The 20,894-nt window shown below is 45.8% G+C and overlaps 1 protein-coding gene across 4 annotated transcripts in view; it reads right to left on the bottom strand.

Moving 5' to 3' along the window:
- Nucleotides 1–12,374: 12,374 nt before the first annotated feature.
- The window catches only part of KIAA0753 (KIAA0753 ortholog), a 359,680-nt gene continuing 351,160 nt past the window's right edge, over nucleotides 12,375–20,894 (bottom strand). For 3 of the 4 annotated variants that reach the window (XM_085649901.1, XM_085649900.1, XM_085649899.1), the window contains exon 17: nucleotides 12,375–13,578. In XM_085649901.1, the coding sequence (XP_085506027.1) occupies nucleotides 13,461–13,578 (118 nt within the window). In that variant the 3' untranslated portion in view covers nucleotides 12,375–13,460. The remainder of the gene's footprint in view (nucleotides 13,579–20,894) is intronic. The other variant, XM_085649902.1, reaches the window with a different exon arrangement.

Raw genomic sequence — 20,894 nt, 5'->3', positions numbered from 1 at the left:
TGCCAAGCCACTGGCCTCATGGAGGTCCAAAAAAAGATCCTCATAATACACTTGTGATTTGGCACTGTGGTCATGTGGCTCCGGGTCTGAAAATCTGTGTGGTAGCAGATGTGTGTAACAGTGAGAATGAGGCAGTGAAAGTGGTCAAAATAAGTGCAACTTTGAACAAGGTAGCAGCATATTTACTTCCAAATGGAGTATGGGCTCTCCCCTCTGGCATCGGCGTCTTTAATGCCGGCATTGCCAGCTGGGGAACGGGCGTGGTATACGGTGCCGTCGGAGTGGGCTTTGACCCTGGAGTTTGGGCAGACCCTGCAGCAGGGTCGAGAGAGACAGTCATGTTAAGGGATCCACCGGGAATAACCCTGTTGGAGGTCTCATCGGATCCCTGGGGCCCAAAGCCATGACAGATGGCTCTGGAAGGGAACCAAAAATCCATAATATAACCTCTTTGAGGTCTTGAATCTGCTGCAGCGTCCACAATGGACCCGGAAATTTAGGCAGGATCGGCAATAGTGAGCGGGCGGATGGCATGGTGGCCAACCAAGATCTTGAGGTACCCTGACCTTCATGCAACGTCTCCAGATAGAAGTGGTGGAAATAAGGGGGGGCCATGTTTGGACTTCTTGTGTTTTTTCTTCTTGGACTTGCCAGAGGACCTGGAGTGGGATGATGAGCTCTCTTGAGAACAGCCTCAGGACCAAGTGCATGTCTGCCTCCTGCACTTTATTAGGGGGCAGGCCTTCTGAGTCTTCCTACAGTATTCGGCGATGCAGAGTTTGACCTTGCAGTGCTACATGGCCTTTAGATGCATTTTTCGCACATCTTTGTGTCATACGAGGAGCCACCTCACCGGAGACAGACATTGTGACGGTCTGTGAATGACATTTATTTATGGCAATCCTTGCAGGGTTTGAATCATGTCAACTGATGCGGATGTGGTTAGAGCGATCCTGTGATCACACATGCCTAATTGCTGTATAGTGGTCACTCTTATTTGACTTCCTACATTGCACGATGGGGATGTGAACACACAGCCCACACTGGATTCACAAAATATGCTGGGGCAGCACCTCATGGAGGGAAGAAGTCTCAACAGTGGTACAGCTGCCACGTGATTGGCTGAATGCATGTTACTAGCAACAGAAAATGAGGGAAGTCTCTTTGGGTGCCATAAGTCACTGGGATCACACAATTGTAGCAGCAGCCGAAAAGAAGAGCACATCTGGGGGGGGGGGTCATGTGCAAACACAGCAGGTAGCCATATAGGCTTCTTGGGACCCTCTCGCCGTGCTGTCTCATCACATAACAGGAGTCTTTCTCTTGAGAGACAGATAGAAGAATACTATTCATCTCAGTGCGGTCTTGCGTCCAGGGCTAGGCAGTGGCAGCGGCACTCTGGCCTCAGCAGGAGCCTCTTTTTTAGGTAACTAGTCCTCGCTGTTTTACGTAGCAGCAGCTGAGTCACCTGGTTCTTAAGAATACTTTTGTCAGCTCCTCAGGGTGCGAGCTTTCCTTTCAAAGTCTGGGACACACTTTTAAGTGTGGACAGTCAATTTTTCAACCCTTGGTTCAGTCATTTCTCCAGGGCTGGTGAACATAGTTTCACTGAGTAAAAAGATTATTCTAGCCAGATACACGTGCTCTCCACTGCTACAACTCACCACAGCAATGGTTTATGAATATTAATGAAAGTCCGATGATGGAAAATCCCTCGTTAAAGAAGACAGAGCCAGTGCAGAGACTGACAATGGGGAAAGTATTACCTAAGGAGGCATTTCTTCTGAAAGGGAAGCGTCGAGGTCAAACGACATGGTCTGGAAGCTGGGTTCAAACTTCCCCATGGTAGGCCTGAGTATTAGAGCATGGAGGAGGCACAGATGTTTTGTAGGAAACAAAAATACAGACTCCCGGGGAACTGAATCATGGCAATCGTCTTTTTTTATTTAGCCTTTTCAGGTTTACTGACCAATCTATAGCCAATAATCATAGTTCACATATTTAGATGCATTTCTTTTCGCTGCCTGAAGTGGGAGGCTTTTCATCTGCAGCCTCTGAAGATCGGAATACCCCCTCCCCCCACCCCTTCTTGCACAGGTCTGAGGCAAGTATACAAATATAATGAATGTAATGCTCTTCTAAAGATTTAATCTGGACATGCATCGGGAGAAATCTAAACTCATAACAAAATAAAAAGTGCATTGAAGGAGTGGATAGGCGAAGAGAGAAAAGTTTCAGAGACAAAAATACATTTGCAAATGAACATGCAAATTCAGGAAATTATCTATACTAACCCAAGTAAGAATCAGGGAAATCTACCCTTTGGCCGAAGGGCAGTGAGACCACTCGAGAAGAGTCGAGTGGCAAAGATTAAGTCAGGAATAAGGAAACAGGTAGGCCTCTATCTGGAAACAGCAAACAGACGACAGAGACGATCTTCCGCTAACTAAAAGCCAGTCGAACCTACACCACAAACTCCTCCCTCCGGGGCAACTCAATTATACCCTAAAACTCAAATGACCAACCCACATTTGTTTCAATATAATATGGCTCTGTCAACCAATAAGGGGGGTGTTCTGTCACACCACTTTCATTGTGATCACTTTATGCACTGTTTTATTGTCTTAGACTTTCAGCATTAAGACAGATCCTTCACAGAAACCACTCTGAACACAATCATAGTACATATTTCTTTCAGTTCCCTTCATGTTGCAAATCTCTACGCTTCCATTGTTTGCTTCTGCCTTCTCGTGAAGGAAGTTGCACGCTGCCACTTGTTTATCAGTATTTCTTTCCGTAGCCTTGGCAGCCACACAGCACACCGTGAAGGTCATCATCCTTCATGCTCTGCATTCTCTCTTCTCATTTCAAAAAGCCTTTCTGGCCGTTTTTCTTTTCTAGCAAATATTAATCCCAAACTGGCATGCAGGAAAGTGTGCCCATGCTTGCTTTTTCTTTAGAAAACAAACACAAACTTTTATTATTTTCATGAAATGTAACTTCATTGCACACACCATCCCAGCATTACACTAACCCACGCACAACTTATGTTATTCCTAGCAACATATTATTATCGTGCACAAAAGCAACATTAGTCTTTTATTTTTTATTTTTCTCAAAGCCAAATACAATTGGGGCCTAGCTTTCATGCATTAGTACACACATTAGTTTTACACATGCACAAAAGCATTTCCCCTTATTTTAGCATTTATTAATAAAAATCTTCACAGCACATTGTTAATATATGTTACTGAGAGTTCAATGCAAGCAGGTTTTATTTACGCAAAACCCTGCTCCATCACCTGCTTAGATCATATTTATCGTGTTACAGAATTTTCTGACTGGAAAATAAGACCAGGCCTGAAGCAGTCACTACCCAGCAGAATGGAAACATGCTGATTCTGCCCTCTGCTCGAGGACAGAATGTTAGATGACGTCATAGAAAAACAAAAAAAAAATAGAACAAAAAGTGTGACTAGGGACTTCTCCAGCAGTCTAGCAATAAAGTAATCTAAAATGGCCGCCTGTAACAGGCATGGCTTTCCGTGCAATCAACAGTAGAGAAAGCAAGTTTTGCAGGTACTTAAGGCCTGTCCCTTCCAACATGTCTAGATGTATAGGGATTCAGTGAGCTTTTGTAAATGGAGAGATCTCTACATGCACATGATTCAGATACGTGAATGGTCAAGGCTTTCCTAACACTGGTCAATGTATGAAGGTGTGGAATGGGCAAACGAGGGACCCTCTGGCACAACTCTTGCAACACAACACAAAGGAGACCATCATTTCCGAAGGCTCATCAAAACAGTAGGCATGGATGAGCATCATAACTAAACGCAAAACACATTTTATAATGCTATAATACAAAAGTAATAATCAGCAAATGGCTAAAACCATGCAATCCTAGAAACGCAATGGGTAAAAACCAACACTGAATGGAGATCAACGAGGAAACAAGTTCCCCAGAGCAGTGTTTCTCCTGATACCCAAATGTATACACTGCACAGACATAACCCAGAAAGACTCATTTTACAGTAGCTGTTTCAGAAACCAGATTTCTGACCAGCTTCTTTGTAAATCAAAAAGCACCCAAAATAACCTACCTTTCGAAAAGCAAAAGCGATTAGCCTGCGCTACATGAAAGATAGGGCAGGTGGAGTAAAATACGAACTGGGCTTCCAGGACTAGCCAGTGAAGAGAATGAGGGCCGGACAGGCCTTTAATTCCACCAGGCATTTCCCCAGTGGGCTGGAGCCCTTTGAGGCGGCCCTGATGCTTCTGTTACTTCCCTAAGATACCCGAGATTAACTGCAAGAGGCAGGCAGAGGCTTCAAGAGAGAGGGTGGGAGAGGATAGGAGAGAGCGATGAAGAGGGAGAAGAGAGGAGAGAAGAAGCGAGAGAAAGAATAGGTGGATGGAAAGAGATTGTGTGAGGAGACGAAGGGAGCCAACTGATTTGAACATTTTTGCAAGGGCAGTTCCCCAATTCAGGCATGAAAAAAATGGCCAACAGGGTGACATGATCACAGTGGCGGGCAGATGTGGTAGGCCTTGCTATTGCTTGTTGAAGCACCCCGAAGAGCATTAAAGATGCAGCCCAGTAAACTGTGCATTAAAAACACTAGTCCTTGAAAAGGTGAATGATGGTCCACAGTAAGCAAACAATGTTAGTATTGTAGATATTGTATTGTATAGGTATTTACAAAGCGCTTTTATTCAACTTGTGAAACCAAAAACTCTTACCATATGGAGAAAGGTGGTAGAGGCAGTTCAACTGGTGACTAATCAGCAAAGGTGGGGGCTAATGAGTAGATGACCCCACCTTATGCCTTCAATTATTAAGGTGAAGTTGGAAAGACTATGCAATATACCTGGAGACACAGCTGAAAAAACCTATGAAATTCACTGAAAAATACTTTATGGTTACATTATGGCTAATGTGACCTCTCCTAAAAGCGGTCAAAAAAGTGATTGAACTGTTAACGTAACATTGGGATTTAATCACAAATACGCACACACTTGGAAAACTGCAGATGTTGGTTGTCAATGAAGGCTTAAAACCCCACAGTTCTCTGCTGGTGACTTTGGATTAGATAAAAATAGCCGCCTAGATTATAATACAAGTGACCTGCCAATCCCAGCTTGCATTGATTACAACGAAGATCTCTTGCAGCAGAACTGAGTGTTATTCTTGATAAAACCTGGCATTACACTCCATTACTGACCCTGGTGTCCGCACTTTGCCCTCACCGACGCCGGGGTGTGCACTCTGCCTTCCCTGACCCCAGGGTCTGCACACCACACTCTGTATTCCCAGACCCTGGTGTCCACACCCTGCCATCACTGACCCCGGTGTCCACACTCTGCCGTCACCGACCCCGGTGTCCACACTCTGCCGTCACCGACCCCAGTGTCTTATGTCCTGCAAGACACGTACTAGTCGCTCGACAGGCTTAGAGTTAATAGCCACTCCCCCATGGGAGTGGGCACACTTGTACCTCCCACACGCATCCCTCACAGGCGTCACGAGTGACGTGAGCCTGTTAGTAAAAGGGCCCGGGTGCACGCGCGCGAGGCCAGTTATATTATGGTACAGCAATGAGTGTGTGTGTGTGTGTGTGTGTGTGTGTGTGTCTGTCTGTCCTGCTAGCTATGCAGGCCTAGCGCCCAACATAACATTGGCGACGAGCGGGTACTGCTTCGGGTCCTCGTGGGGGAAATATGGCTAGAGTCGAAGGCCCGCACTGACCACCAGCTGGACGTGGCATGGTCAGACGTTAGCCATCCAGAGCCGGCACCAGCGAGGCTATCATGACCCTCCTACTGACCGGGTGGCCACAGGAGGTCCAACGAAGAAAAGAGAAGGTATGCTATCACTGTGCCAAGGCTGCCTCCACCTCGCCAACCCTCCCATAAATGGAGAGACGCACGCCCACTCCGGGAGGGCCCATGGTGGCAGAGCGAGGGACCCAGCGGTGTGGTGAGCTGGAGTGCTCCCGGAGGAGGAAATAGTATCAGTCCGCGGCCGCACCTAGGAGGAGTGTGAAGCCCTCCGCATCGAACAAAAGTGAGCCTTCACGCAAGACACGGCCCGCAGGGGAATAGTGGGTCGCCAGCGTAGCAGCTTTAGGAGACAGCAGGGCAGCTGCCCTCTGCCGTAAACCCCCCTGTCCGCAAAGCGTCTGAATGCTCCCTACGACGGCCTACATTGTAAGGCCAGCAAAGAAAAGGGACAGCCTACCTCGCCTCCGTCGATCTCAAGCCCTCGCGGTGCTCGCGGCCTGAGGAGAGACTGCTGAGGTATCGTTGAATAGATGCGGCGCTGACATCGCTGAGGAGGGAACTGGGGCCGCATCGGAGGGTGGCAAGACTGAGAGCCGTGCCGGCAGCTCCCCGACGCACAGCACTTGACAGAAGGGAAGGCGCGAGAGGGGGGCTGGACAAGGCAATTCGGAGGCATCACGAGCAGCATGTGAGAAAAGTCCCCAGGTGAGACTACTCGGTTCACCAGCCTAAGTGACGCACAACACTGTCTGCACGAGAGAGGTAGCTGCTGCAGCTCCAGCGCTGGCCAGGACGCAAGGGCATTCTCCGGAATCTTCAAGGCCTGAAGTCAAGGGCAGACTGCACGGCCTACAAGGACAGCCGGCAATGAGTGAGGACAGCGCCACCTAGCTACACATGCATCAAGAAATAGCCTGCAGTACCACCTACCAGCCAAGTGTGGCAGGTTACCAGATAATGATGGCAATCAGCAGTTAAAGAGTGCCAACAACGCAGCGTCTCATGCCATGCAGAGCATGCTATCGATTGCTATAAACCCCAGAACTGCCACTCACAGTACAAGCTACCCAGAGTCCAGCCACACACAAGGTAGTGGAATCACAAGCCAGCCAGCCAGCAAACACACCCAAGGCATAAAGAGCATCGTAGGTCGCACAAGCCCCCAGCGGCCATCTGCCGACACCGCAATCCAGAGAAGACTGCTGCACGCCCTCAGGAGCAAATGCCCATTACAGCAAGCAGGGACACAGGCATGCAAGATTCTAGCAAGAGATACCAGCCTACCATGGGGTGCCTTTACAAAAAGGGGGCAATGGGCAGAGACAATGTAAGGACACCAATAGAGCTCAAAGACATATCTGCCCGAAAAGCGTCAAGCTGACAAGAGCACACCAGCGCAAGGCGGTACTGACTGCCACCTCCTTGCCAATTACGGGAAGAGACTGACAAACCCTGTAGGGGGGCGCTAGAAACTTGGAGCTAAACCAACGTCAACAAGAACCATTCTCAAGGTCTGCTGATCGAGCAACGGCTCAAGGGAGTCTTCCCTGCCAAAAGTGCAAGAAAGACTGGTGCAGAGTGCGCACCCCTGGTGGCTGCCCCACGCCACAGCGATTTAGATGAGTGCGCCAGACGCCCCTGGCGGTGAATGACCACCACCGCAAGGAGGAAGAGCAGGCACGACCGGTGCCAGAGGAGGGCACCCTAGTAAAGAAGAGCGCGCAGTCCGAGGAGTGCGTCGCATGCACCCAGAAGTGCGCCAACACAGGTGCACACCCAGGAGGAAGAGAGGCCTCTCCAAAAGAAAAGAAGCACTACAGGAACCAGCAGGGAGATCCCATACATCTCCACAACAGCAATGGAGCCTGGAAGGGGCCCAGCACAGAACAGTGTCCTCCCTCACACTGCCTCACGCAGGAGTCGTCAGTGACCCAAGGCTGACGAGTGGAGAGTCGTACACCACAAGTGGCAAGCCGCCACCACAGCTCTCGACTGCCCGTGGAAGCCATTCCCTGCAGAGGGAACACCCGGAGTAGGAGCGTTGAGAACACACAGCTCACCACTGCCCATGGAAGCCATTCCCTGGAAAGGGAACACCCGGAATAGGAGCATTGAGAAGCTGCCTGAAGAAGGAGCACCCAAGATGAGTGGTTGCTCACCATGCAGCCGAGAAGAGCGACTGAAGGTTCACCTGAGTGGTCCGGAGACCATTGAAGTTCAACGGACCCGTTGACCTTGTTAGAACATGGTGCATGTCATTGCACCCGAAGAACAAGAGTGGAAATCGTGTCACCCAGAAGAGCTGGACAAACGCAGGTGCATCAAAGACAACGAGAGGAGAAGCACGAGGACTCCTGGCACCACAAGCCAAGAACACCTCCAAAGACACCAGACAGCCACCAAGGCAGACCGACGTCCCTGGCGACAGCACCAAGGGAGAACCACACGTAAGCTGCAGCAAGCGCAAACCGCGTTGCTCCCATCGCTTCACAGTGAGACCGTCCAACCCCGAGTGTCGGCAGTTGGAGTCGAGCGGCATCCCTGCTCCTGACCGCAAATGCCAGAGGTGCAAAACAAGATTCAGAAGAGGCAGTCACGTGGCTACGACGTGCATCCAGAAACTTCCTCTCCTAAGATCATCGCCACCTGTTGTCCGGGCTCTATGGCAGCTACATCATCAGTGCCATGTGCATGGCACCGCACTCAGCAAGACACGCAGAAGTGTGACCAGAGGGTTTGCACCAAGAATCAGACAACCAGCTGAGGTCAGAAGAGGAAGTCGTGAGTGGCAGGGCCGGATGATGAAGAAAACCCAAGCTACAACAGGAGTGAGTCCTGACACAGCGACAGCAAAGGAAGAGGGGGATAACCCGAGAAGGAACTGGCAAACGCACAGCGGGAGTCCGAGAGTAAGCTGCACAGCCTGCGCGAACAGTCTCAAGCCTTACGTTTTTCAGCGTGTTCATCACTCCTCCGTCATCAAAGTCCCAACAGCCCAAGAAGTCCAAGTACACAAATACAAGTGCCGCCCCAGAGAACATGGAGGTACCTGGCCACTCCCTGCCTCAGGTGATCGACTCCAGACTTGACGCCTGCATCCATCAAGGCAAGTCGTCACCCGCCATTGTCCAGACTCACCACACAGCTGGCAATGCCACCATGCCAGTCCTCATCACGTGCGTCAACCGACACTATCTCGAATACACATGGAGTGGAGTCCTACACTATTGCCAAACTAGCCAACAAGAAGACTCAGAGGTTATCTGCTAACCTGGTCTGAACCTGAACTGCAGCAGTGAGAGCATGTCCTGACCAAGATCCATACACCCTTGAGGTTTGTGTGAGAGAATGGCTACTGGCTCCTCGGTGGTTTACAGCTGCCCCCAGCCGGCACACACGCACCCCCATCGCAGTCAACCAGCGGTCCCGTGGCAAACCCGACGAAGGGCCTCCCCAGGCGGGAGAGCTGGAAGAGACATTGCCCCACCGACAGGTCACCGGATACAGCAAGACAGCCTAAGAGAGACTTCAGGCGATCCAAAGATAATCCAGTGAATTTTTACCCTGGACTCTCACCATTATCTGGACGCACACAGTTAATGAACTATTGTTACACACCACATACCATCTTCCAGGTCAGCGGACAGAAGTTACGTGGGACTAAAGGAGATGCTTACACCGGCACGTTCCTAGTGCGTAGATAACATCTTCAAGCAAGAGTTTGTGTCCTGAACCGATCAGGTTAAATGATGAATGCCTGCGGAGTGTCCTGCCACAGTTGAACTCACCAGCCCTTGTCTGCCGTCTTCCTGGTGCCGGACCCGAGAAACTGATGGACCCTGAGGTGTATATTTCGTTATTGGTCATTCCTACAGTTTGAACTATAGAGCTTTTGTTTTATTAAAATTTGGGAGGAATGTTATGTCCTGCAAGACACGTTCTAGTGTCTCGACAGGCATAGAGTTAATAGCCACGGGAGTGGGCACACTTGCACCCCCACACGCCTTCCTCACAGGTGTAACGAGTGACGTGAGCCTGTTAATAAAAGGCCCGGGTGCACGTGCTCGAGGCCAGTTATATTACGGTACAGCAATGAGTGTGTGTGTGTCGCCCTGCTAGCTATGCGGGCCTACTGCCCAACACAACAGGTGTCCACACTCATTATTCTTTCCCCGTAAATACCACAAAGCGGATTTTGTTCTTTTTTTCCTGCTAAGACACGAGCGGAGTCCAGACTTTCATTTGCAATACATATATGAAAAACGTCCTGATTCTCTGTAACATAGTAAGACATGGTCTTATTAACCGGTACTCTAAAGTAGAGAGGGCTTTCTAGACAGAAGAAATCAGGAAGTGGGTTTGTCACACAAACAAACTCCAAGCTACAGCCCATGCAGGTAAGAGCGGTGGGGCCAGATTGAGGGGGGGGTGGCGGGGGGTTGACAGACGACCACTAGGGAAAGTTAAATTAATTTTACTTCGTGGTCATATGTTGAAATCCCCCCTCAACCGGCCCCACCGCTCTTACCTGCATTGGCCGCGTCTGCTCACTCCTATTAACTGCTTCTTATCCACCTTATCAGCACCCTGTCAGCACATATAAAAACATGCAAACACGTATCTGATTAAAACCCTGTCAGGATATGTAAAAACCTGACTGACTAAAAGCCAGACAGTATATATATATAAAAACGGACAAACACATGTTTCATTAAAACCAACCAGTATTTTATTAAAAGAAACCACAGGTCCTCCAGCGTTCAAAAACATTTCACATTTGATCTTAGGGAAATGTAAATAATTGTGTTTGAAAATAAATTAAAGAGATTTTTAACAAATAAATACAGAGGTCAGACTTTACAAAAAGATGTGAAAGCTGTGGTTTTATAAAAACAGGCATTCAACTTGACAGTACATATACAAAGAATGGTCAGAAGGGGTGTTCTTGGTCATGATTGTGCTTGAGGAGAGAGGGAAACCCCTGCTCATTAGTCCCACCAAATGCATGAATAAAAACACTGTTCTTGTGTCACTTTATTTTGTCACTATGGGACCGGTTTACTGCTGGATCCAAAATCAATTCTTGTATTTATTGATCCTCAGAATTAAATGGAGCTATCAGAGAACATTAAAAATAAGGTAATAGACTAGCAGAGCTAAATCACAAAAAGCACCAACTATTGTAAACTACATACTTAGTAAAGAAGGGCCAGAAATGATTCAGATTATATGCCAAAAACACTTGCGGCCACATGTATGAAGCTATTTTGCGTTCACAAACAGGTCGAGTCGCAGAATCAGCTCGTTTGCGAATGCAAAAAAGGCTTTTCCTATGTACCACACTCTATTTTGCGATTCGGTATTAGGAAGGGGCGTGTTCAGGGCGTTCCTTCCTAATACCGAATTGCAGAGGTATGAAAGAATATTTTGCAGCCAAATACTGGTTGCAAAACATTCGCAGTTTGACATCATATTCAATCTGATGGTAACCAATTTGTAAATGGGAAGGGGTTCCCAAGGGACCCCTTCCTCTTTGTGAATGGTGGCGAAAACGTTTTTAAGAGCAGGCCGTGGTCCTAAGGACCACGGCCTGCTCATGAAAAATGAAAAGAAAACTTTTCACTTTTTTCTTGTAAGCGCAACCCATTTTCCTTTAAAGAAAACGGGTTACATTAAAAAAAAAGAAAAGATCCCCGTGATTTCAGCGATTCCTAATGGTTACAAATTGCGACCTACCTCGTTAATATTAATCAGGTAGGTCCATTTGCGACCCCCTAGGAAGCGCTAAATGAAACTCATGGAGTTTTATATATTAGGAATAATGATTACCTAATTGCAATTCGCAGAAAATTGCAATTAGGTAATCGCTATTTGAAATAATGATACATGTGGCCCTTGCTGAGTACATACAAACCATGTACTTATGAAAAAACAAAATTGCTCTTGTACACAGAAGATGGAAATGCATATACTGTATTAAATGAGGACACATTCACTAAAGGACACTAGTAGTTAAAGGGACAGCCCCATGGTACATTCGTGTACCAAATTATGTCCCAACGCATCCGGTTTCCCCAGGGCCTTTTTTAATTTAAAAGAAAACAAAATGGCAGCAAGTTGGACGAGCTTGCCACCATCCAGGGTCCACCGCACACTTTCTTTCTTGTAGTTGCATTGGGATATGTCCTGGGGCTCTCATCAGTCACCTGCCCCCGGCACTAAAAGTAAGAGGCCCATGAGGTAGGGGGTAGAGTCAGCGACATGTCACCAACTTAATATTCCACCTTCTGCTTCTATATTGGGGTGGACTGTGGGCTCCAAAAACTCAAGTGAACAGCCTAGCAAGGTGGGTGGATACAGGCTCGACCTCATGGTCTTTGCGATAATTCTTCAATACAATCCACCATACAATTTTTCTCTGCCCTTTACCACTTGTGAGGGGAACTTTTTTTACTTCCGCTTCTGAGATTGCATAGCCCCAGTTCCTTTAAAAATGGTTTTAAAATCTTAGATTTGTTAGGATCTTATGAAATCTCCCTAGCTGTTCTCAATTTTTTGGGCAGGGTTGTCGGTATTAGGTAGGCCTGGGCGGTGAACTCCACTCCATTCGCCAAGTTTTCTTCACTCCGCGTTAGTGTGGGTTCTTAAAAAAAAAAAAAAAGTTTTTTGTTTGCTGCTATAATTTCGTGTCAAAACCAAACAATGATGCCAATACGGATAATCAATTAGTTATTATTTAGACAGTCCATAGAAATGAATCTAAAACATTGTTGTTTTGTTGATAATTACATCGTGTAGGACTGCACTCTCACAATTAAAAAAAACTTTAATTCTGTAAAGCTTCCTTGCAAAGTTTTACATTTATGTATTGCTGTTTGAAATGTATTTGTGTTGCTTTTATGATCCACTGAAATCAAAAAACGTTTTATGACACGTATCGGGAAATAAGATTAGAGACTTAATTTGGGTCTTAACACAACAAAATATTCGATAAAGGTTATTCGTAAATCAGAGGAATAAAACAAACAGGAAACATTCACAGGGGCAGGAAGTCTCATTAAACTAAAAAAGAGGACTAAACCTGCTCACGTTTGGTCTTTTTGTCTAAATCACCTGCCCTGTCCTGGACCCCTTTTAATACTTCTTGGACACCATTTTACCTTCGAAATAGGCTATATTTTGAAGGATGAAAGACAATGAAATTAATATGATTTTTGGTTATTCTTCAGGAGTTTGTAAACCATTTACATGTGTTGTGCGATTCATCCTCGATCAATGGCAGGTTCCACAAAAGGAAGAAGTAATCCGCATTACCACCACCAAAAAGAGTCACAGTGATGGGATAAATAAAAGGAGCAATTAACCTAAAGTACAAACCTCTGCTCTGGTAACTTGCACAAAAACATAGGAAGGACGTGATCTGTCTTCATATTGCCTGGCCTTACAACTGGCTGTGCTTCTGAAGGTATTACTGACCCTTTCTCCAAATTCACTGTCAGCAGGCACATTTGAGACCACAGAAGGCCACGGGAGGTAAAAACAAGCCATGAATACACTTAACTTGTCACACTATATGAAGCAATGTCTCCAGGTGTTCAGGTCAGCGTCCATCAGTGCGCACAACGCACAGCACACGGGCTGGTGTCGGTGATGTGTGAGATCCCAGACTCCATCCCTCACTGCACAGGCTGCAAGAACTCGGAGGTGAAGACGGCCTCTGCGTAACCCTCGCACAGATCCTGCAACTCTGCGGCCACGTCCTCCACGGCGTCTTCCAACAGCTCCTGCGCGATGCTGAGGGGACACAGAGCCACAGTCAGTCAGAGGGTTATACGGAGGGCAGATAACACTGAAAACACCAGCCCCCGCCATCGTCCCGCCAGACGCTCTTGCCCCACGGAGACCGGGACAAGTCTCCTTTCTCGATGGTTTATACTGTAAACACCAGCCCCCGCCATCTTCCCGCCAGACGCTCTTGCCCCACGGAGACAAGGACAGGTCTCCTTTCTCTATGGTTTATACTGAAAACTAATACTCATTGGTACAGTGGGGGCAAGAAGGCGTCGTCTCTCAAAATGTGCTAAGAACGGGCTGAATTTTTTTAAACAACATTTGTTACGTACATTGGCCAAAGCAGTACCAGTCGCACAATAAATCACCAACCACCACTTACTTGTTAGCAAAAAAGGCCACTTTATTAAGACAGGTGCCAAATCATAATTTTCTGCAATGCAATAACTTTCCAAAATTTGTCTTCAAATCTCCCCAAAACCTACCCCCAATGTAAAAAACCCCACCCCTAAACAGAATACTGACCCTGTGTGCATTTTCCCCTACTTCTCATTTCCTGTTCACGTGACTGCTCCCCCCCTCCCCCGTTGGAGGATAGGCTAACCCGCTCAAGGCTGCCCACCCCCCCAGCAAAACCCCGCCTACCCAGGACACTATCAGGCCTGAAAAACAAAACACAAGAAAAACAACCTGTCTTATCGTGGCAAAAAGAACATCGGCTTAATGCCAACACCAAGAAAAAAGGAGGGGGGGGGGGGAAGAAAAAACAATGACTATGAAAAAAGGGGTGGGTGGTTCAAAAAGCAACCAGCCCCTCCTCCCCGCTCCCGAGGGCCCAGTGATTTTCCCGCCCTTGCCTCCCTCTACTTAACACTTTCCCCGCGCCGCGCGCCCACCTAATTACAAACCCCTACCTACACCTGGGTGGCCGCTCCATTGTGCGAAGCCACCCAGGGGGAGACCTGGCTCACGCCCTGCACCCCCTGGGTCCCCCCTTAAGCAGCTGATATCAAGACAGAACAAACACTAGCAAAGGCAGTCGGTGTCGCCAATGCACTATTGCCTATGGTCAATTGTGCTCGCATACAGAGCCATCTTGGAAAGGTTGGAATGTTTTTTCTTAAAACATTTACGAAAAGCCATTTCAATGTGGCTACCATGTATGCAGGCGCATTCAAAACCATCTTGAAATGGTTTTTAAAATGTTTTACAGATGTCCAACTGCCAATTCAGCAGATGCGGCCCTAGAAGTGCAAAGGGTCTGAGGGGGAGGGTCTAATTCTTTCATAAAGAGACGGGAACAGAACGATGGGGAGAGCAGGAGAGAAAATAGTATCTCATGCACTGCAGGGTCCAATCCAAAGGTGCTGAGAACAAAATGCTGCTTGGGTGCAAAAAGCGACAACAAGCATTTGCAATGCAATAGGTCTGGCATTTGTGGAAGTTTGCACTATTGGCATTGTAAATGACAATGCCTTTTATTTCTCTGTTTTGATAATTAACACATAAATAAACGGCATTGTCATTTACAGTGCCAATAGCGCAAACTCTTGTAATTCGAGACCTATTTCACTTCAGTCAATCAATAATTACTTTATTCGATTGACATCGACAATCATAAAAGTACAATAAAAATAATCATACAAAAATATTAAGAACATCAGTTAATATCATTAAGTAAGTTCTATACGATTCAGTCTCAAGCAGAAGCATAATACACAGCTATTAAAAATCTCGATACATACCAACAAACAGTAAAATTATCTAAAAATTGTAGATATAAAAGGGCAGGTCTTGCTTGATTGAAATTCAGATGTGCAAATAATGGGCGAATATACTTTTGACACAGATTAGCCCATTTAAAGCAAATTAGTATGATGTGTAAAGTGTCCAGCGCAGAGAACTCATAACAAAAACATACGGGAGGGTCTTGTGGCCTATGTCATCCTGCTACAAGCAACAGGAACATATTGAGTAGAAAATATATTAAAAATCTTCTATGGTTCACCGGCATATCCAATGTTAGATAATATTCCATTTTATCAATAGATTTTACCAAAGCATAATGTATGCATCAGCATTTACTCTGTGAGTCTTGCATTCTAACTTCTTGGGTATACTCAGTCAGTCAGTCAGTCAATCCACTTTATTCGATTAATTAAAATCATAAAAGTACAAAACAAACAGACAGACAATATTACAGATCATTTAACATAATAATTAAAATACAAGGACAATGTAGCAGTTCATTTAAGCTTAATATTTAAAACACTATCACAGGATAAAATCCCCTATCTGAGTTACCACAATTTTAAAAATAACAATAGTCCATAAACTCTTAATTAAGAAGGAATCATCAAGTTTCTTTTTTTCTTTAACCTCGCCGCCGCTACGAGAAAAGATGCAATATTAAAAATGTCACCAGGGTTACTCAATGACTGTAGAAAACCTAACGCTGGTCTAACCTGAGAAAAACCCCTTCCTCTCAGGATGGGTACCAGAAATCTCATGCAAATATTAGAATAAAAGTCACAGAACATCATAAAATGTAAAGTATCCTGGGATGAGAATTTGTCGCATTGGCAGGGTTCTGCGTCATCAGGATTACACCATCCTTTGTAATCCCCCATTGTGAAGTGAATCAAATTAAAGCGGAGCCTAATTAGGAGCAAGCGATAAGGCTTATTTACCATTGACAGGTAAGGTTCCATATTAATAGTTGTTTTTAACAAGGAATGAGCCCTAACTAAAGGTTTGCATAACTCCTGTTGTTCTCGCCTCAGCATCAAAAAATTCTTAAAATTCAATTTTACCCACATCACATCCGCCTTCCGGATTTTATCAGGGTCCTCATAAAGTTCTGGCTGTCCTATTTTGTATAACATGCTTTTAACATACAACAGCCACTTCATTTTAGAGGACTTCTCTAGCTTAACGCAGTCTCGTAAGATCATATGATTCAGGGTTAAATCAGGGTTTAGCCAAGTTTTGAGCCAGCAAAGCAACGGAGCTGTACTCAAAATATCAGTAACGTAACCTAGCCCTAACTCCTGATGTATAGCATACGATGGGGTGGATTGTGGTACAGACTGAAGACTCTAAGAATGTATTTTCAGTTATCTGTATCCCAACCTGATCTTTGTAGCCCCATATAGAGGATCCATAGGCCGCAATGGCCAAACACTTAGCTCTATAGACCTTTAGAATAGCCTCTATCGGTCTGGCCCCCAACCGCTGTGCAAACCCTAAAAGATATAAAGAAGATTGTGTGACTGCGTTCTTTTTAACTTTTTGTTGCAAAACCCATGATGACCTATCGTCAAAAAGGACCCCAGGTAAGTAAAAGAGGACACGGAGGAAACTTCCACTCCATTACAGTAGAATGGTTTCGTTTTTCTAGCTCTGTGACCTACTGACAGTGTGTGACTCCATTGTTCACAATCAAGTCCAAAGAGTGCATAAACGCCCCAAAAGCATCTAAAAGCCGCTGCAGGCCTACCGTAGTGCGGGCTAAAAGTACAACGTCATCCGCGTATAGGAGAACAGGGATTGGGCAGTCTCCCACACGCGGAATATCCAGAGCTGCTCCACAAGTGATTTATCCAGATCATTAATATAAAGAGTAAAAAGCAGGGGTGCCAAAATGCATCCCTGCCGGACGCCCCTGCCCGATTTAAAAGATCTAGTGCAATCACCAACCTGGGATATCCTAACCGAAGCAGTAAGATCTTGATGGAGATTAGCAAAAAAATAAACTAGACAAGGATCAAGTCCCTTTTCCAACAAAATATGCCATAGCTTTGACCTGTTAACCAGGTCAAATGCAAGAGGATAGATCCATAAATGCCATCCTCAAACAACCCTCTTTAGCCATGGTATATTTGCCTATTAGTAAATACAGATTCAAACACTGATCCATAGTGCTCCTCCCACATCTAAATCCATATTGCATGTTAGATAGAATCCCCCTCTCATTTACCCAATCTGTAATTTTAGTTAAGATTACCTTTCCTAAAAGTTTCACAGAGGAATCAATAAGGGATATCGGTCTATAACACCGAGGATCCCCTCTCTGCTCCTTTTTAAAAATGGGAATAATAATTGATTTTGACCAAGATGCCGGGAACCCTGCTGAACCCACAGCACTAAAAACATTGGCACGGATTTTAGCCCAAAATTAAGGATTACTTTTATAGAGGTCTACAGGGACGCAGTCTGGGCCCAGCGCTTTGTTACTAGCCGTATCTCTTATGGCTTTCTCAATTTCCCCCACATTAAACTCAATCGGCGCACTAACTTGATGGAACGAAGACCAGGGGATGCAATCCGATGCCCCCCTGGACTCATAAGTCACCTCAAAGGGAGAGAGCCACTGGGCCTCTGTGATATTACATTCCTGAGCTTCATTATCCTCCCCACAAAAAAAAGGGGTGTTTATAATAGACCAAAATCTAGAGCTGTCCCTTAACACCTCCACAGGGTATACTCACAAAATGCTCTCTTTTGGCTAGAACCCACGTCCACACAAAGGAGTTTTAAGTCCACACATTATCTTGGAGACTTCCTACAACGCTAGCCATGCTTATGCCAGGAATCACACTACCCATGTTTAAGGACTCGCCGCCACCTTACACTCACAAGTACTAGGGTCATTTATTGGACCATGTGTAGCCCGCGCATTCGAGTTAGAACCTCAATTGCCTTCTGGGCAGCGCGGTCCTATCTGAGCACACACCAGCCACCCTCTTGGCCGGATGTCTCTGACCCTGGTGCACAGGAACCGGGCAGCAGAGACCAGGAGAGCGCTACGCTGAGATCAGCCTGCGGAAGCGGAGTTTGTGAAATATCTCCTGCACGGACTGCAGCCTCGGTCTTCAGGCCCGGGGGGATAATGGAACGGAGGCACTTGCTGGGACTATGCGCCCCGTTGCACTTAAGAGGAGTTTTAAAAACAAATAATTAATTTGAATTTGAAATTCCATACAGTATTTTTTTTAAACGACAAGATGATATTCGGGGACAAAGTGTGTCCTTAATAATGATGGGCAGATGCTTCAGGACCAAATCCTGTTTTTTTAGCTATAACTAAAACCTGTCAGATAGGGAAAATACTTTTACTAAAAAAGAAATGTAAACAAAATATGACAAGCTGATAATAGGAGACAAGCACTTAGTTCAAGAAAATGACACGGTGAAGTCTTGGGACAAAGTTAGGTTTACTTACTAAAACCTGTCAGCTGGGGGTTGAGACACAAATAAATACGTTATCTAATATGAAAAATGAATGATGGGTACTCATAATTACCCCATGTTCAAAATGCTTTCCATTGATATTTGCCGAGGATGCCATCCGTTCCTTGATGCCAGAGCACACTTCTTGCTTTGGAGGCTTTTTCACGAGTCCGAAAGAGACATCACTGAGCTCACGAGAGGATCTGAGGGCTGCTCGCAACGCCTGCTACTTTTAGCATTTCACTTTCAACACGGTCATAAAATGCACGCTTGGAGTAATTTATTTCAAACATTCTCGAGAAGGACGCTGACCGTTAGCGTTAGTAGTGACTAACGCGCACCTGAGACACAGGCTTGCTTACTATGCACAATAGCTGCCACTGCACATTTTACTGGATATAAACACGTAGTGCCCTCTACCGGAAGCAGTGTGTATTACAAGTGCGCGCGTTTTTTTCGTAATCATGGATTTAATACATTGTTGTTTCCATCTTAGTTTCTGGTAAGCATGCCCAATGTAGGGTGATTCCTTCATGATGGGAGGCGGTGGGTGGGTTTTAGATGCCATTTTCACCTAAAGCCCCCACCGACTGACCATTTGGCCTCCGCATGCAGCACCAGACCAAGCACTAGAAAACACGGCACACCGTTAGGAAGTTGGAAGAATTGTGCAATATCAACGAAGAAAGTTGATCAACTGGAGGGGATTAGAAAACATAACAATAATGTGTCTAACAATGTAGAAAGGCAATAACGTGCCAAATAATTAAGTTATTGCGATGGGTAAAGAAAATGTGAATGAATCTTAATAACAGACTGGACAATTCTAAAGCGCAAGAGCCAAAAACCACAATTATGGTTAGGAAAGAGTGCCATCTGGCGGCCACTAGTGGTAAATGCACAATCTATTAACCGCTTGTAGTAGTATCAGACTTGGATGTGAGAAAATGACGCTCGCACTTTTTAAGTATACATATAGTTTGCTAAGGTGGAATGTGTACTAACCGAGAAGAGGAATACATATTGTGCATACCATTCGCAAGTCTGGAAACGAATATGAGTAACCATAAGAATTAGTCGATATGGGAAGTACACAGGCCAGACCCAGAAATGTTTTCTCCGTTACAATGCTCCTGCGCATCGCATGGAGGGGTCCGCGGCTCCACGCTTACCCCGCACAGCCCTTGAAATGATGGAGCAGAGCTGCATACATGGGCCGATTCTACGCGTTGATGTCACTTCCTGGATTTTTCCTTTCCGTATCCTCGGGCGCAGAGCGTGAACGATTGCTAGTGCCAGTGTGCACAGTGCTAACTTGGGACCCTTTTAGATGTTAAAAAGAGGCCACTCCGCAGGACAAGGAAGTGGGAGGACCATGAAGAACCTCGAGTAAGAATATCTACCAGAAAAAGCATTAAAAAAGATAAGTAAGTTGCACTTTTGATGGCTACTTCTAACTGTAGACGCATCACCTTAGAATAGACATCAAACCAGTACCTGTCTAGGTGGCAAGTCTGTGGAATGGACTCAAACCAAAAAGTTCACTCGCATACGGAATGGATGCCGCCAGGATGTTTTGATACATCTTTCTACTTACACTTGTTTGCATAGACGTTTTCTAGCAGAAATCGTTGCCTGACACTTACGGGCTGGAATTACTATTTAAGGATACGTTGTCTTTACCACTGATTTTTACGTGACTGGCGGCTGGAAGCTATCTAAGACCCTTGTTTTTGCTGAATTTTTGGAGAGATTATACCTATTTGCTCAGATCTACTGACCCATCGCTTACATTTTGCGTTACCCTACCGGGTTGGAATTATCACCGGTGGAGGGTATCTACTGTCACTTTGGCATTAGCTTCAGCCCTGAAGAGTCGTGCTTTACTCGTCCCACGATGAAACACGTGTCGGCTGGATACGCATATTAAACAGAATTACTAATATATATGCGGATGTTTCTTTTGTCAAGTTGTACTTACTCATGTCAATTTTGATTTAATTAATTGTATGTGTGCACAGGATTGTTCTTTTTTCAAAAAGTTCTGTAGGACCAAGCAGGCAAAAAGCCCCGCCCTCCAGGCCTCG

Source organism: Triturus cristatus, chromosome 3_2 (assembly GCF_964204655.1).
Source record: "Triturus cristatus chromosome 3_2, aTriCri1.1, whole genome shotgun sequence".
Lineage (NCBI taxonomy): Eukaryota > Metazoa > Chordata > Amphibia > Caudata > Salamandridae > Triturus > Triturus cristatus.
Note: the sequence above shows the minus strand (reverse complement) of the source record. Positions and strands in the feature narration are given on the sequence as shown.